The 17,790-nt window shown below is 39.7% G+C and overlaps 1 protein-coding gene across 1 annotated transcript in view; it reads left to right on the forward strand.

Moving 5' to 3' along the window:
- The window catches only part of NELL1 (neural EGFL like 1), a 304,211-nt gene that overhangs the window by 33,286 nt on the left and 253,135 nt on the right, over positions 1-17,790 (forward strand). The window contains exon 4 of the mRNA XM_050897767.1: positions 9,382-9,552. Within this exon, the coding sequence (XP_050753724.1) occupies positions 9,382-9,552 (171 nt within the window). The remainder of the gene's footprint in view (positions 1-9,381; positions 9,553-17,790) is intronic.

Consider the following 17,790-nt stretch of genomic DNA (forward strand, 5'->3'; position numbering starts at 1 on the left):
ATTCCAAGATGCCCAGTATTCAAAAAGGAAAGGAAAAACTCTGCAAATGTATCCATTAACCTTTTTCTTTTAGGGTAAAGGTCACATCTTCATTAATATTTATATGTAGAATTGCTAAACTGGAAAGCTGTACAGAGAATATAAAGATCCAGCCTTACTTCTGTCCCTCTGAATGAGGTGATGTGAAATATGTGAGGCATCTACACACCTTTTTTTTTTTTTTTTCTTCTTCATAGTGGAACAAGCAGGTGAGCTTTGTTACTTCCCGAATTTTTTCTTTCTTTTTTTTTCTTCCCAAAAGGTTTTTAGAGATGCAAATAGAATTGGGCCCACCTGCTTCTGTGCTTGGGGTTGAAGTATGCAAAAGAGGAAAGTGAGGAAGAACTGTTATATTCTATACATCTTCTGCTGATTTAAGTGTTGTGAAAGAGGAGTTACTGCCTGAGGAGCTACCTTCCATCTTGAGGCTCCCTGCTGAGAGCAGGTGTTTTATGTACACTAGGCTGTCAATTGTTGTCTCTCTGAAGCATTAACATGCTGCTGATAACCAGCTGTTGAAACACATTGATTGGACCTTGTTGGCAATTGGAGCAGAATGGCTGACAGTTTGAAACTCTTTAAAACCGAATTTGGACAGTGCAGAAATGTGGTGGTCAGCCAGGAGCAGGATGTGTGGGTCCCCCAGGAGTCTTCTCCAACATGCTGAGTTATTCTGTTTGCTTGCTTTATGACCCTCTGATATAGGCAAAGCACCAAAATGTCTCACACTGAAGGCAACGTTCTGAAAACTGTGTCTGCTGAATTTGGGCTGCTCGTTAAGAATGTAACTCTCCTAGTTACTAAGATGGTTAGATGTTTGCAACATGTTATTCATAAATGGTCATTTGCTTGGTTGGACAGTAGGCTGGATGATGTGTCTGGTTATTGGGTTTTGGTTGCAGTATAGTAACGATGCCTGTGTGCTTTCCTTGCCCCAGGTACTGCCTTCTGAAAGGGAGGAGGGTGGCAGCGCCTGCCCTAATGACTGCTGGCTGTGGAAAGCTGCCAGTGCTCAGGTGGCAGCGGGGAGGGAAGGAGGGGAAGGAGGAGGCCTGCAGGGCAGGTGGAGACTGAGGGTGTCCAGAGAGCAGGAGGGAGCAGACGTGTGGCTGGGCCTTGAGAGAGTAGAAAGGAAAAGATTTTTTTGCTGGGGATCTAGCAGAAATGTGTGGAATTTGTCATAACATAAGAAATCACTGAAAAGCTGCTGAATTTGAGAGCAAGATCAGAGGGAAGAACCTTTTTTGTAAGGACACAGCAATTAGGGTAATTTGTTTTCAAATATTGTAGTTTGACTCAGGTGGCAGACCTCATTAGTTTAAAAAGCTATGTCATCCTCTTTTGTTTTAATAAAATCTGGTATTTAGAGATTGTGGATTTGTGGATCCCCTGAGCTGAGTTCTTGCTGCAGTGATGAGCATGAGGGAGGGAGGGACTGGACCGGGGCTATGCTCTGCTTTGGTTACAGCTCTGCTGAGGGCTCTCTGGTCACATTGGCAGCTCCAGGCTTCTGCATACCCACAGTGATCCCTGAGCTAATGCCAGCTAAGGGTCGCAGGTTAGCCTTAAAAAAATTGACAGCTCCCATTCAGAAAGTCCTCAGATACAAATGCTTTGTGGACTGCAGATGGTCCACTGGTGCACTGGGGAAACTAACCTTTGGTCAAGGGTTGTGGGTGATGAGCCCTTCAGGGACTACTTCAGAGTGTAACTGTGGATTGTGTTCCTTGCTAGAGTTACAGTGATAGTGTGAGTACAAGGTGACTTGGTTTTCGAGTGGTTATATGTAAAGAAATGATTCTTTTCTTTTGTCAGGTTGCTTTTCTGTCAGACTAGTTCATTGGGTTGACATGCCGTATTGCAACCGAATGGCTAAATCTGATGCAAAGGATGAGGTAGGAATAAGCGGGCAGGAGAGGGAGGCCATCTCTTTCAGGAGTGGCTACACTAGACTGCATCCCTAACTGCGAGATCAACCTCTGCTTTTTGTGAGGGAATAAAATCAAAGTTCTCCCATTACTTTACCACTTCTTGCAGATACCTACCTTTAGTAGAGATGTCCTGGTTCTTGTAGGTGTTTGTGTCTATATGTGTATGAGGACAGTGGTTTTTGTTTTTGGTTTTTTGTTTGTTTGTTTGTTTTTGTTTGTTTTAGAGGTAGCAGCTAAGGAGTCATGACTTCACCTTACTTGAAACGATAGACTCTTTTCTGTCCTGCTGACTGTGTTAGCTCTGAAGCCTGCTAAGATGCTGTACTATTCTTAGGTGCAGTGTGGTACTACCTACTTGGTTTACTATGAATAGGAGAGAGACCAGGTCTTTTTCAGATAGTAGGCAGGTAGCAGCCACGGTGAAGATAGATTTTTAGACATATGAAATGGAAACAAAAATGCTTAAGGTCAATCCTTACAACACATGCCATGAAAATGAGTGGCTGCTTTGTACCAGCTCTGACTCCAGCTGTCTGTTAGCTGGCAGGCAGATGTTTGGGTTACTTTTTTTTGTTATATGATCAAAGAAGAAAGTAAATTTGTATTTGCATGACCTTTGCCTAGTTGCAGGTACACAAGTGCATATTTTGAACATCATAAATGCTTAATGCCTTGCAGCTTGCATGCCCAGCTGCCATGTAGAAGATTTGTGGAACAAAAGACAAAATGTTTATTATAGAAAATGTCAGTGTGGGTGTTTTTATTGCTAAATGTTTCAAGCTAGGCTGATATAACATGATTCCTGTTGTCCTCAGAGTGGTCTGAATGGAAAAATAAAGTTGTTAAATGGACTGGATTTAGTTCCTTTTGTTTGCAATGAAAGGATACAAATGTTTGAAAGAATCCTGTTTACGTAGCCAACAGCACAGTGAAGTTGATCTTTCAGGCTTTTCCTTGAGAGGTTTGAAAGAATTTAGTATTAAGTTTTGGCTTATTTTGGATTTGCTTGTATAGGAGGAATACTTTTGGAATACAGTAGGTGACGATAGAGTCTTTGTCTGTGCAACATATAGGATTCAGCTTTTGCATTTTCTTTTGTAGAAAGTTAATCTGATTTTTCAGCAACGTACCTTCATTGTCACAGATGATCCTTCTTCTGTTCACGACACCTTTTGTGCTACCTGATGTCAGCGTGATTTTGCTCATGAGCTTTGATGATATCAGTATGTAATCTCTGCCACAGTATTAAGTCTTTAATGCCACAAGTGAAGATTTGCCATGTATGGTTTTGCTGTGCAGCCTCTCAATCTGTCCGTATTTAAACTAGCTGTAAAAAGTAGCTTTGTATGGTTTGTAAATATGCATATGTAGTGGTGGACTAGATCTGTACACTTCAGTGTGTAAGAGCATTTCTTCAAAATCCAGTGTTTGACAATGTGTAATGCTTCAGAGCTTGGGATCTTACTCTGTCACTTTATAGTAACTAGGGTACAAGAACAGTGCCTGTGGAAGCGACTGAAATATTTGCCTTGACAGCTGTAACTTGTTCTAGTTTTGCATCCATACAGAACCGTGGTGACAACTGCAAGGTGAGTGTTTACTTCTGTTTGAAGAGATGCACCTCTTGTTTCAGAGGCACTGCTTTTGCTCTATATGGCTTCATTGACAGTGGCGATGGTCTTGGGCATATGCCTGCCAGCTTATCTGCAGCACACTGTACCCAGTGCCTGCTCTTGCCTGACTTGCTTTCCACCGGGGAGTGTTAGAACAAGATCTCAGTTACTTTTGTGTTGCTGTCCAGGCTGAGCCGCTTGGCAGCACAACCAAAATAACAATGTGCTATGTGTACCACTGTGCACGCAGACTCAATCAGTGGTAAGGAACAGTGAAAGGCCAAAAGTGTAATGATCTGTGATTCATCACGGAATCTCTGTACATTGAAAATCCTGAAATCTGTGTGATAATGGATGCAGATTTGTTGGCTGTTTGTCTCTGAATACATCAAGAAGTGTTTCGGCAAAGATGCTAAAGCACAGTCTTGCCTGAAGCCATTTTTATCATTAAACAGCATTAAATGTTCTAATAGTCTGCTTGGCATGATGCTATTGTGAAATGAAAAAGCTATGTGCACAAATATGTCCAAATAGGCAAATTTGTGCACAAGCTTCCTGAACTTCTAGCTGATGACATCAAATGGACTGGTCTCTGAACTTTCCTTGAATTTGCTTTGCTATAAAAAAAAAAATAAGAAATTGTGCCTTGACCAGACTGACAGAACTTTCCAGAAGCTTCTGTTCAATAACAACCTGATTCTTATTACGGCAGTAATTTTTTCCAGCGGTTGAGACCTGACATCATAGTGTTGCTGCAGCATGTGCAAGGTGAACGGTGCTTCCATCCTTCAACTCCTGTGGTTTTGTGACCTTCTCCCACACAATGTTAAGCAGATGCACAAGTGTGTTGACTAGATGGCAACCCCAAGTTTGTACATATTCACAGGGATGCCATCTGTGCCTGCTGCCTTGCCCTGGGACATCTGTTCAGTATCTCTAAGAGCATCTGCTATAAGTGCTGGTGCTGCTCCTTGAAAGAGGCTGTGGGGCTTCATTTGGCACTTGATCAGGGATGACGGAAGTTGTAAAATCAGAATGATAACTCTGCTTTATTTATGTTTGAACGTGATAAAGGGGAAGATTTCCAGAATTGAATGCAAAAAGTAGTTTTGCTTTAGTTCTTGGAGCTCTTATCAGAGCATTTAATCAGTATTGTGCTTACCAGATGGTGCCCTGTCTTCATTGTGGGATATTTTAGTGTCTCGTGAGAGGTGTTAGCATCGTAAAGATCAGAACAAAAAGTGCTGTGTACACTAAGGATATTCAGAAGGACATATATCCCAGAGCTGCTCTTGGGGTCGTGTCTTGTTTGGAGTCTGTAAGCCCTCCTTCCTTTGGCCACTTCCACAACCCGACAGCAGTAAAATCTTTGAATGGAACTGGTGTCGTTTGTCACAGATTAAGATCACTGCTGTGGTAGATATGATGAATAGATGAATAAGTTTCTTTAATGCAGATGGTGGATTAAGCCAACTCACCTTATAGAAATACTTTGCCTTTTCTGCTTCAAGTGTCTTACAATGTTGTTAATGACTTTTCCAATTTTTTTGGTCATTACCTCCACAGCAGCTGTTTCCAACTTACAAATATACTTTTAGACACCTTTTTCTCCTGGTCTGGAAGTGAAATGAGCTGTCAAATGTACAGTTAAATATTCGCTGTGGTTGTGACTAAAAGAAAAAAAAACCCCAAGCGTTAAACATCACTGAGTCAGGCTTCATCCTCTCATAACTGTATTTGTGTGTGAGGTACATCGGGGTTGCAAAAGTTGTCAGAAAGAATTATAAAGCATCTTGAGTTGATTGTGGAATAATATTGTCCTTCTGTAAAGCACATTGCATGATCTTAAAAAATCCCAACTTTTTTGATGACCATAAAATTAATCTGAATTTAGCAACGTGTTTTACCTTTTTTTTTTCTCTTACACGTTGGGATTTGAATGAGAGACTGCGGACAGAACTATAAAAAGCATTTGAATTCTATAGTTGTATAAGAGAAGCCAGCAGTAGCTTACATGCTTAGTAAATATGGAAATTCTAGTAGCAGGAAAATTTCAGCCAAGGTCATATTGTATTGCTATTCCATAAACAGAGAGCTTTCTTAATACACATGTTCTGAGAATTTCGTCTGCCAAAATGCATGTTGCTTTTGACCATGTCTGTTTTAAAAACAAAAAAATACTCATCAAGAAATAACAAATAAAACAAGAAACCGTCACTTGGTGCTAACAAGTTGACAAGCGGATTACTGCCTTACATCTCTCTTACTTGGAAAAGGCCTTGAGGAGGGTAGCGGGGGGCTAACTATAGCGGCAAGCTGACACACGGAGATATCTTAGACCCATTCCAGTCAAGCTTCATGCAGATGTGATGCAGAAGCAGAACTAGTCGTAACACTCGGGGATCTCCCTTGGGCTTTTGATACGGCTCTCATGGCAACATTGAAAGTTCACACTTGCCTGCTGATGATACATTTATTCAGGCAGTCCCAGATGCTGCAATCCTTTCAGGAACCCTGACTTGTTCTGTTCCTCTGTTTTCTTCTTCCTTGCAAAATACTGGGAAGTACCTACAAAAAGACGCACCTGTTAGGGATTAGTTCATTTTCTTGCCTCTTGTATGGTAGCTTCTGTTAATTTCCCCCCATTGTTTACCTGTTGGTTTATAGTAGATAAAAACTTGTGCAATGGCATTTCAAGTCAAAGATGAGACAGATATTAAAAAAAAAAAATCCATGTATTTTCTCTGGCTTTACTAATTACTTTCTCACAGGTTGATGATTTCTTGCCTAAGCTTATGTTTTTCCACTCATTTGTCTTCCATTCCACAATTTGCAGATTAGAACTTGAACACAGAGCAGGTGCATTTATTTCCAGGAGTGAATGGCCTTTATGTCATTGCTTTTGAAAAGGCTTTCCTCCAGAGCCTGGTGGGAGGAGGAAAGAAAAGATGGTGTTTGCTATTGAGAAAGCTATTTGCACATGAATTATATCCTGGTTGAGAAAAGACAACTACATCTTCTGAATTGTGAACATGGTGAAGTGTGTGTGTAGTCAAGATCTTGATGTGAATTTGTGCATCTTAAAAAAAAAAAAATGCAAGAGTGTTGGTTTACATTGCTTTGTGTTTTTTAAATACTTGTGATAGATGTATGTTGGGCTAATCCAGTCAGTTTCTGCTGTTGGGATTTTGTTGACTGTTGTTTACTGATGTTTGTCTGAGCATTACTGCTTCTGATTTGCACTTGTTGAAGGGTGGTGAAAAATAGGTGCAGAATTTGTCTGCTGTCATCCTCCTTTCCTGTCACTGAAGAGGTAAAACATGGTGTTTTATACAGTCCTGTGGCACTTAGCAGTGCATTAGGTGTACATATATAAAAATGTTAGCAATGGCTATTACAGTAAATTTTAACTTGTCATTTCTGTATTATATAAATTAGTCAGGAGATTGACAACAAACTCAGTGCCTAAGCAACAGGCTGTTTTTAGTCCTGAAGTAACTATTGACACTAAAGCTTGTCAGATGAGAAACTACGTTGCTTTGCAATTCCCTATGCTGTTCAAATAATAGAGCATAGATGTGATTAAGTACAGTATCTGACTGACCTTTCCGGGGCTGGACTGTTGCCTTTTTATTAACAAACAAAACATTGTGTGGTAAGCAATTAGCTCTGTGGCTATCAGAGATTATGAAGAATGACTGCAGGAAGCGATGTGCTTCCTGCAACAGGAGCTTGTCTTGCTCTTAGGCTCTTAAGCTTCTATGATCAACCATGTAAATATATATTTATTTATACAAATACTTTGTGTGTGTGAGAGATACTAGAATGTTATGTAGCTCTCCCTCTTTTTTTGAAGTTTTCTGCCTCAATGCTGTTTATCTGAACAAGAGAGAAAGAAAGTCTCTTTAATGACTTCCTTTTGTGCTTTGACAGCAGATGGCAATTATGAAATGTTTAACTTTGTAAGTATGACATCACTGATAGTACTTGTCCTAGTGCTTTCCTGGCTTGGAAACACCAGCAGCAGTATCTTCTGTATATTGACTGTGCTGTTACTGAGCATCAAAACAAAACAATAAAAAAATCCTCTCCAGATTTCTTATGAATAATTTGGGTATTTTAATGGGGGGTGGTGTTGGTAGTTAATCAACATTCTGCTCGCTGTTTAGAAAACTGTTTCTCTGCCCTCCTTGTGCCTTTACGTGCATGAAACAGGCCAGTTCCTTCACAACACCAGCCTTTCTTATTTTTTCCATTTGGTACTGCATGTATTTTATTTCTACCTATGTCTACTGTGTTTTCATTCAGTTTTGGTTTTGCCTTTATCTGCTTGTGTTTTTTACTTTGCCACTTGAGTCTTTGATTCGGGTGACCTGATAATGCTCATATGTTGCATGAAAAATGTAATGCCAAGGCATTGGCAGGATGGAGGAGGGCTTGAGTTTCTCTTTTGGTCCAGATTTATTGTCTTGGTGTTCCCCTTTCCAGCCTGTTGCAATCTTTTACACATGTTCTCAGCTGGTGTTTTATCTCATAAGTAAGTTCCTCCCAAAGAACTCTATTGTTCAGTTACGTTCTAAAAAGCCTCCACTTCACTGGTAAGAGCTATTCTTGATGAAGTGCACACACGTCATGTAACACACGTGCACACTAGCTATTAAGGCCTGTATACAGCCAAGCAGTGTAAAAGGCTTGTGTGAAAATGAAAATCGGCACCTGGATATTTATTATTTTGTGTTGCATTTATTTTTTGGAAGTGGATTTCATTAGTGTACTACTTTTTTTTTTTTTTTTTTTTTTTTTTTTACCCCAAACTGGCACCCATCTGTCAACTGCCATGTTAAATCGGTGTTGCCCAGTAGGGAAAAACATGATGCTGTGGAGGTAGATGAGGGTAGGGACTAGCTGGACAACCTAACATCTGCACTTAGTTGTAGAGTTATTTCTACTATAAAAGGAGGTCTGCATTTCCTTCTTTCTATACCCAGGGCTTCATTTCAGCAGGAAAAAAAGAGAGCCTTGATTTGATGTGCTGTAAATACTCTGTGTGATCTGAGGTCCAAGAGAAGGCTTCACTATTCACACTGTCAATGTGCTACCACCAGTTAATAGCCGTACTTTGTTAGCTCTCCTATGACTGTGACAACTGTCTGAAGGTTTTGATTGTTTGACTGTTTATGCCAGGTGTTGAGACACCTAATCTAGCCAGGAGGTTTTGTTCCCTTCTAAAGCTGAACAATTACAGCTGTAACAATAAAAGTCGGAAAATGAGTTAAGCACAATTGCATGTAGGGGAGTCCTAAAAGTAAACAGTTTTTTAAAAAGTGGATTGGCAAAGAGTAAATACAAATTTAATGATTACCTGGTGGTTTCTTACCTTAATGGCTTTTTTTTGTTTGTTGGTAATGATATGTACAGTTCTTTATTTTTGCATTTCATACAAATCCTGCGTTCATACAAAACATTTTGGTGAAAAGAATAAGGATCATTTTCTTGTAGTTGAACCTGTTCTATGGGTAAAAAGAGGATTTCAATTTCCAGGACTATCAAATGGTGTTTTGAACGTGAGCTGTTTTTGCGTAATTGATATTGCTATTTTTGTAATGCGCTGAATGTATAGTCTTGTCTCTCTACCTCTTTTAAAAAATGAACTAGTAGCTAATCCATGCTGAGTAACCTCTTTAGATTGTGACCTTCCATGTGCTGTTTGCTTAAAGAAATCTATGAATTAAGAAAGTGACAGAAGCAATGAATAAACCAAAAAATGGAACTGATTCTTCTTCATGTTTTAAATACAGCTATTTTGAACTGGAGAGCAGTGGCCTACGGGATGAGATCAGATATCACTACAGGTTTAATGGGAAGTCAAGAACAGAGGTGTTCCCGTACCGTCTGGCAGATGGACAGTGGCATAAGATTGCCGTGTCACTTAGTGCATCCCACCTTCTGCTCCACGTGGACTGCAACAGGTAAGAAAATATGTTCAGTAATTTATATTTCTTTAAAAAATGCTCTCTACTTAGAGGAATAAAATTGGAAAAGGAGAATTTTTTTTTTTTTTAAATATCTAATTTAAAAAGCATGGTAAACTGCCACGGGATAAGAAAAGGAAAACAAAGCATTAAAATGAAACAATTCATTGTGATTATGAACAAATGTGGAAAAGGTTGATTGCTGACTGGGGAGTATTAAATGCATCTCTGTAGTTTAGGCACTAGCTGATGTTACGTTTGACTGTGATTGCATTTAAGTGTGATAGATTGGTATGCAGTCTGTTCTGTTGTGAACTGCTTCACTCAGCATACCTGAAAATTAGAAGAATAGATAGATGTGTCAGAGGCATTTTAATTTTATTTTATGTAATCAAGCAATGCACTTTTTACTGATTTTTCCACCCGCTGCCCCACTTGGAGACTTCTGAGAAACTTGGAAGCTTTTTGCATGTCTAGAAATGGTGCTTTTTATTTTCTGAAGGGTATTCTGTCTGTCATTGCATTTTTTTTTTCCTTTAAAAGTTGTGAAAACTGCAAGATGGCAGATTGTCAAGATTTCAAGGAATAAAAAGCAGCAAACCTAAAATCTCTCCTCCCTAGAATCTCTCTTCCCTTGAGATCTGATCTCACAATGTATTGAAGACTTTGGCTTTTGCTAAGTTAGTGGTTGATGAGGAAACTCAGAAAACTTGAAATTGGGACCTTCAAAATAGTCTTTAGGAATGAGGAAAGCAAACCATTACTTTTGTGTCTTCTTGCACCAAAATTAATAGAAAAACATCTTTTGCCTTCAGTGAGAGGATCAGCATATGCATTTTGGAATTGTGGCACTTAAATGGATAGGGTGATGGTAGTAGATATTTTTTTCTAAAGTCTTCATTTTGTTCAGGCGGGCAGAATAAAGTTATACAAGTATTATAGAAGTATGTGGTTATTGGAACATTTGAAAAAGTTTAAATTTCGACCAAAGTAATTATGAGATACTGTTTTTTAGAAGAAGGCTACAACCATTTTCTGCAACTGCATTAACTACTGACAGTAAAAATCTAATCTGAAGGGAGGTTGCTTATTGAATCCTTTTATTTGGACCCTAGAAGCAATTAAATGCTTAGAGCAGTTTTAATTTCATTGAGGCATGAAATCTACAATTTGTAAAGATTGTCTTCATTTCACTTGTCTGATTTATTTATCTTACCATTATTTATTTATCTGTTATATTATTTCTTTGCTTACAACAGTATACTTTTTTGTTTGTTTATTGACACACTGAGTTTTGGGACAGGTTCTTCATTATCTGTTATGATTTCTCTTTTTTTTTTTTTTTTTTTTTTCTTTATGAACAACAAATGTGCTTTAGGAAGACCCTTTTTAGCAGATTGTTTTGTTGGCTGCCTTCTTACACTCAATATGAAAGGAAGACAACACAAAACGCCTGCCTGGTGCAGAAGTCTATCCAGGGACAAGAGAGCTGCACAGAGTCATGGTTGTGACCTGATTTTCTTTACAGCAACAGGCAGCAATAGATAAATACAACTACGGAATGAGCTGTGCTGTCATATGAGGTGATAAATGTGTATAGCCGTCTCTGTCAGATAGCCCTAAACAGGGCTGATCCATCTAAGAGTGTCCCTTACGGTGGTACATCTCAAGGTTGCTCCCAGCATAAATCCATACCTAAATGCCTCTATTTGGCTGTGTATATGTGGCATTTTTTGACAACTCCTGTGGAAAAGTAATGGGAATAGTTCTGAAAGCATGACTTGAGGGCAGATCACAGTAGAAGTTTAAATGAGGAAAAAAAAAAAAAAGAAAAAAGAAAGTCTTTAAGTTCCTGACTCAGCTGTAGCATCTCTGTTCAGTTAATTAGAGAATTTTGTGAATGATGGTGTTATAGTTTCCTTTATTATATATTAACCTCCTACATCTTTGCACTCGGAAGAGGAGTCAACATCTTGTTCATCTTTGCACTAGCATTTCCTGATGACGCTACACTAAATGTCAAAAGATGTGAAAATGAAGAGCAAGCCAATGAGGGGTACTTCTGAGCACTACTGACAATCCTAAGCCTTCCTCATGTTAGTGTTAGGAAAGCTGCAGCTGAAAGTATGCACAGAATCCAGTGTTAAGAGCTGTAGACTTTACATGTAAATGTCACCATTTTAGGCTAGTGTGGTGTCAGTGGCTCTCCGCAGAGTTCAGGATGCCTAATGAGAAGCGATGCTTCTGCAGACTTAATTGAACAAGTAAGTCACAGGGAAGAGAATATGACTGCAGTCAATAGATTCACCTGTCCCATCTCCTGCAGAGATTCGGTGTCATCAGAACAAGAATTTAGCTTGAAGTGTATCTATCTAGTTAAAGAAGTTCTGTGCTTTTTACTTACTGTTCTTTCCCCTGTAAAAAATAAAAACAAAGCAAAAAGGAAAAAAATGGACCAACAGAATTAATCCCTTGGATTCCTACTGAATTTCTTTAAGGGGGTTGCAACATTGCTTCCTTACAGATATGCATGAATTTGTATAAATGCATTACTCCTTTTGTTTAGGGCTATGGTAATATGTTACACATTTGGGAGGCTATTCTGAGCGATTTGTGAATGCAGTGTTACTAAAGTTAACCTGTATCTGAGAGTGCATTGGAAGTGTATGCATTGGGAAAAATATCCAGCCACAACCTAATTTTGCTACAGGATTTGTATTGATTCCCAAAGCTACTCTCTGGCCTCCAAAAACTGCAGTAGATCAGAAAGCATTGGAGATGAAACTTCTAATTTGTAAACAGATAGTCGAATCTACTTTTATTCTTCCCAGCCTCATCACCCACATTACTCTGATTCATAAAATTGCTTTAACATTTGGTACTTGATTGTCTTTGAATTCAGTTCAAAGTTGACTTTGTTTTTCAGACCTGGATAGGTTAGGGAAAAGTACCTGAGAACTAGTAAAACCCTTTAATGCTTTTAAGAGTCATCTTTAAAACAGTGTAATTGCCTCTGTTCTAATGAGATGTAATGTGGTGGGGGAGGCATACGTATCAAAGGAGGTATATTTGCCCAAGTACATGTCCTTTTGAAATCAGCTCCTGCTGCATCTTACTTGCTCCTTTTGGTGCTCCTTCAAGAACAAGGAGTGAGAATTGTAGCTGACTTTGATGCTAGAGCTTGGAGCTGCTGACACAGGAAGGTACATTAGAGTCCAGACTGAAAACCTGTTGAATGTCACTGGACTCTTCTCACTGACTTGGAGAGCCTTTGTGCTGGGCCTAGGCAGTAACCTCTAGCCAAGGACACATCTCGGACAACTGGCATAATAAGCAGCGGGTATACTTGCTAACATGCTTTTAACATTCTAGTAAGGTTCTGAAAGCTTAGAAAAATGAAGACTAAATTAATTATGAATGTAGAACTGATGCACAAGTAAAACCTGTGCTGAAAGTAACATGGAAATTAAGTATGCTGCTCTTAATTTCGTTGTATCTCCAATGCTGAGTCCACTAGTGGCGAACAAATCTTGTTTCAAAATGTTGGTTATGTGTAGGATCTGTGCTCCCTTACTCTAGGGAAAAAGGGGTTGTCAGGGGCTTTCTGATGAGTGTTTAAGTTGAGCTAGAGCAACTGTGTCATTGTCAGAGGGTCCTTAAATAACCGATGGCACTAAAGTGTTAATGTATAATGAAATAAACTCTGCCATGCACCTTCCCAGGTTTGGCCTCTCAGGGGAGCAGAGGTAAAGGATCCTGCTGTTCATACCTGCATCGTCAGGAGATTTGCAGCCCCAGGAGACTGTCATAGTCCTACAAGAGCTGGTGTTTGTCTTCTCTTCACTGGGAATTAGTTTCCACTGTAGAGTCTGTAATGTTGCCCGTGGTACCTGACTGTCCACTGCAATGCCTGCCCCCTACAACAGTAATACAGAAAAACGTTACATTTAACACTGTTAAGAGTGAGGGAATAGCACAGAGCCTACAATTTAAGAGGTGGTAGGTACTGTATCAAAATGTATTTATTGACAATTTATTTAAGAATTATAAATTCCAGATTGTTCTCAGAGTTTCTAATTAACCTGGGGAGGTAAGCTTGAAAGGTGCTTGCTTTATATTTTTATTGTTTTATTTCTCATGAACCATATTGCTACAAAGGTACTCACCTGTTCAGACAGTATCAGTATTCCTTTACTTGAACTCTGTCTGCAGGTGTAAAAGGGAGAAAGGCACTTTGCTGCAAAAATTAATGCTTTCCAGTGAAAATATGTGCTGCAGTGCCTTTTACTATGAATACGGCCTGTGGTTTTGATGGATACTCTTAGCTGTTTGATGGAGGGGGCTGGTAAGAGCATAAGAGAATAGATTATAAAACTGGAGCAGGCTAGGAAGTAGTCTCCAACTGAAAAAACATGTTGTCTGCTTCTTTTATGTTTCTGCTGATAGAACAGCACATTAGGGAATAAAAAATACATGAGCAGTGAGAACTTTTTAATTGGAAAAATAAATAAATTAAAGCAACGTAATCCAAATATGGGAATCCAAGACCTCTGAGTTCTGATAAATAAGATATTCTGGCTGCCAACCTGAGGTTTTCAACTTATCTAAACAAGGTCCTATGACTTTAAATAAAATGTAATAAATTTAAAGGTTAAGGGATGTATTTAAAAGAGGGACTCACTGCTTTACTTACTGTAAAACACTTTCTCTAGAGAGAGATGATGGCATGGTGGCAGTGTTATGGAGCTAGGTAATTTAATTTCAACATTTGAAAATGATTTTGTGACCCAGATTGCTTCTCTGCTCTTTATGCTGTAGCAGAGGCTGTCAGAGAAATGGTTACTGGGTAGAGTGCTATAATTGTGCATTACAGGTGCACCCAACTTCAGATCTGTGGTATTGTGGATTGGAAGTTAATTTTCACCTACCGATTGTCCCGTTTGTTTGACAGAAAGGCTATAAACTTTTTAGCATAAGAGAGATCTCCAGCTGGCATATCACGTCAGCTGCTGTCAGGCCTGTGTCATGACAGTTATTGCAGTTAAGCTGCAAGGAAAAGTTCAGGATGCATTCAGCATTACTTGAGAAAAGTGTTTTGTTTTTTTTTTTTTTTTAAAGAAGTTTTTTAGTAGCTGGGGTTTTTCATTGAAAGGCTAACACATCAGCAGAATGGTAGTATGGGTGTGACTGAAGACTGAATGATGATATGTCTTAACCCAATCCCTAATTATGATGAAAATTTATTTTTTCATCCTAGAAAAATCAGTTGAATTTTTTTTGTGTACTGCATTGATAGAATTGGGAGAAGGCCATCAATATTTATGAAAGTGCTGAAAAAGTACTATAGAAAACACATGGTAACAATCCGTACCTGTGCCTGCCTGTCTTAGATCCTTTGACCACCCCTAGAAGGCAGCAACCACTTATAGTCGGTACAAGTACCCGGGGCGCTGTGCTGCAGCAGAGAGGCCTCACATAGCTCCTGCTCAGAGTGAAGCCTGCATCTGCTTTGGTTTCTTTCAGGACCTGATCCAGGTCCTGCTGATGTCAGCTACTGAAGAGTAGAAGTCAGCCTCTGGGGCTTCGGTTAAGGGTCTTGAATAAGAGTTTGTGACAGTCACCTGAGCTTTAGGGATGTGTGGAGCCAGAGTTTGGTAGCTGCAAAGCCCAACTACTGCTGAATATAGACTTAACAGTGTTTTTTCTTTTTTTCTAATTTAGAACTGGGGGCTTGCAGTGCTTTCTGGTGAATTGAAAATGCTGATAGACAGGTTGATGACTTCAACAGGGCAGGAATAATGTGTTATGCTTTGCCATTGGCATTTTGCATTCATTGTATTTGTATGCTATGGGTGTGTCAGAGAGAGAGGATGGATAATGGTAGAGGAAATAATCTTAAATCAAGCCCGGCAAGCCTCAAATGATTTAGTCATTTCCTAAAGTGTGTGAATAGGTGTATTATCCCATTCTCAAATATTTTTTAGATTGGTCCAATATACATTTAGACTTTTTTTTTAATGTCAAAGCAATAAACCCTTAAATTGGGGTGATTACTTTCAAGAGCAGTCTCTGAAAATTGAGCCTGCATAGTTTGAAATGTATCCAGATATTTGTTTCTGTGGAATTTTTTCAGGGGAAATCTCCTGTTACTTGGTTCTATTTTCTTTTCATTTGTTGGAGTGCTGATGGGGGTCATATGGACAGAGAAGCGATCATGGTAATTTGAGAATCAACCAGATAGAGCAAATGTTTTGAGTTTTTTCCTTTCAGATTATAAAAACAATTATCTTGCTCCAGCCAGGCAGATTAACTGAGATCCAAAACATAAATGAACTCTTCCGTTTGAAGTGGTTAGCAAAACTCTGGAGTTTAGAACTGGAAGTCACATAGGGTAATACTGGAGCTGAATTGAAAAATGGTAGTATAATTTTAGTTAAATACTTTTATAAAAGCATTGGACCTTTGCCAAAGAGCAGATGAGAACCCCTCTGAACTATTCAGAAGCTGACTTAAGATCTGACTCTCCATATAGCAAATAGTACAGAGTCTTTCCAAATGATCTGAAACCTCCAGAGTGCTGTGGGGTGTGAGAGGGCGACTGAGCAAACAGGACTGAGACTGCTGAAGTCTGTGAAACCAGCCCGGAGTTTTATGAAGTGGTTTAGGACTTGGGGAGTCTTTCTTTGACAACTTAGAACAGCAATAATTCCCAAAAGGTAATTCTTTTTAGAAATCCAGTCTTGACAAAATCCTCAAGTTGACTGCAGGGAGGTGGAGACTGCTTGACTGCATTTATTACTACCCAAAACCTGACAGTCCGCATCATTGCACCACTTGGTGACAGAGTACACTGACAACACTCTTAATGGCAGACAGTGGTGCAGGAGCAGTCCCATTTGTTCCTTGGGTGTGGGGAGCTGGGGGCATGTGGGGTGCTCAGAGGTGGAAGGTGTCAAGGCTTGGGAATGCTGTGAGTGTGGCTGTCATGGCTCTGGGGTGTTAGGCGGTGGCACGGATCTTGCTGAGTAGCGGTGTAGTGTCCTCTCTCGCTTTACGTGTCATGCAGAGCCACTTGGCATATTTGCAGACTTCCCTGTGTGTGGGAGAGCTCTATCCAGGCTTCCATTATGTTTGGATGGTCCTGCAGCGTGGAAGGGGTCAAGTGGGCTCAGTACTGAGTGTGGGGACAACTGAGTTTCTGGTTCTGTGCCATGGGTGAGAGCTGCTTTGCAAATGTGCTAATTGAGAGAATGGCAAAGGCAATCCAGTCTCATGCTTCAGAAGGTGAGGTATTTCTGGGAGTCGCGGAAGTACTCTGTTTCTACACAGATAAGTGTTTAGTGAGCTGGTTGGTGTGTTTTTTTGGTTTTGGTGGGTTTTTTTAAATTTGTTTTTTTAAAAAAATCAGATATTGGCCACTGCTTCTAGTTTAAATATTTTAATAATATGAAGAACCATTGTTGTGATCTGTATTACCAATGTAATGGTACATCGAAGGTGCGATAAGATGAAAGATGATAGTTTGATCCTCAGCATAGGAGTAAGGTAACATGCAGTTTCCAGTCCTATAAGTTGTTTTCATAACTGAGACCAGTCAGTAATGAAAGAATCAGTGGAAGCTGCATTACTTAATTGAGCTGCAATTTTAGTGACATTCCCTTCAGCATGTCAAAAGTGAAAACAAATAAGTAGCATTGTGTCAACTAATGCAACTAGAAGGACTTCCTCAGCCCTAGCTGAATCTTTCTGTGTCACGCCAGCCACTTACCTTAAACTCGACTGAAAGATGTGCCGTGCGGGATCCCTGGGGTGAAATCCTGGCCGCAGTGAAGTCTGCAGTGAAAACTCATTGACTTCAGCTGAGCCATGCTTTCACCTCCTGAGCGTGTCAGATGTTGTGAGAAATGAGCTCCAAACCCGAGTGCTGTCCCTGGAGAGTGCTTTTCTGTCTGTCTGCCTGGCAGTTTCCATCAAAACTTAATTTTAGAACCAATGTAATGGCTTGTTCTATGTTTACTGTATGTTTCATACACCTCCTCAGTCATGGCCAATTAGTTATGATGGAGAGAGTGCAATGTTATCTTTCAAACCACCGAGGCTAAAACGGGCAGTTGAAAAATACCATGGGAAAATGGAGCTGTGGGTTATCCAATGAACCTGCAGTGAGAACTGAGGAACATGGAATAAGTCGGCCCTCTGTGGGGTTACAGAGACAGCGGCTAACGGGGAGGAGTG

Source organism: Gymnogyps californianus, chromosome 5 (genome assembly GCF_018139145.2).
Source record: "Gymnogyps californianus isolate 813 chromosome 5, ASM1813914v2, whole genome shotgun sequence".
Classification (NCBI taxonomy): domain Eukaryota; kingdom Metazoa; phylum Chordata; class Aves; order Accipitriformes; family Cathartidae; genus Gymnogyps; species Gymnogyps californianus.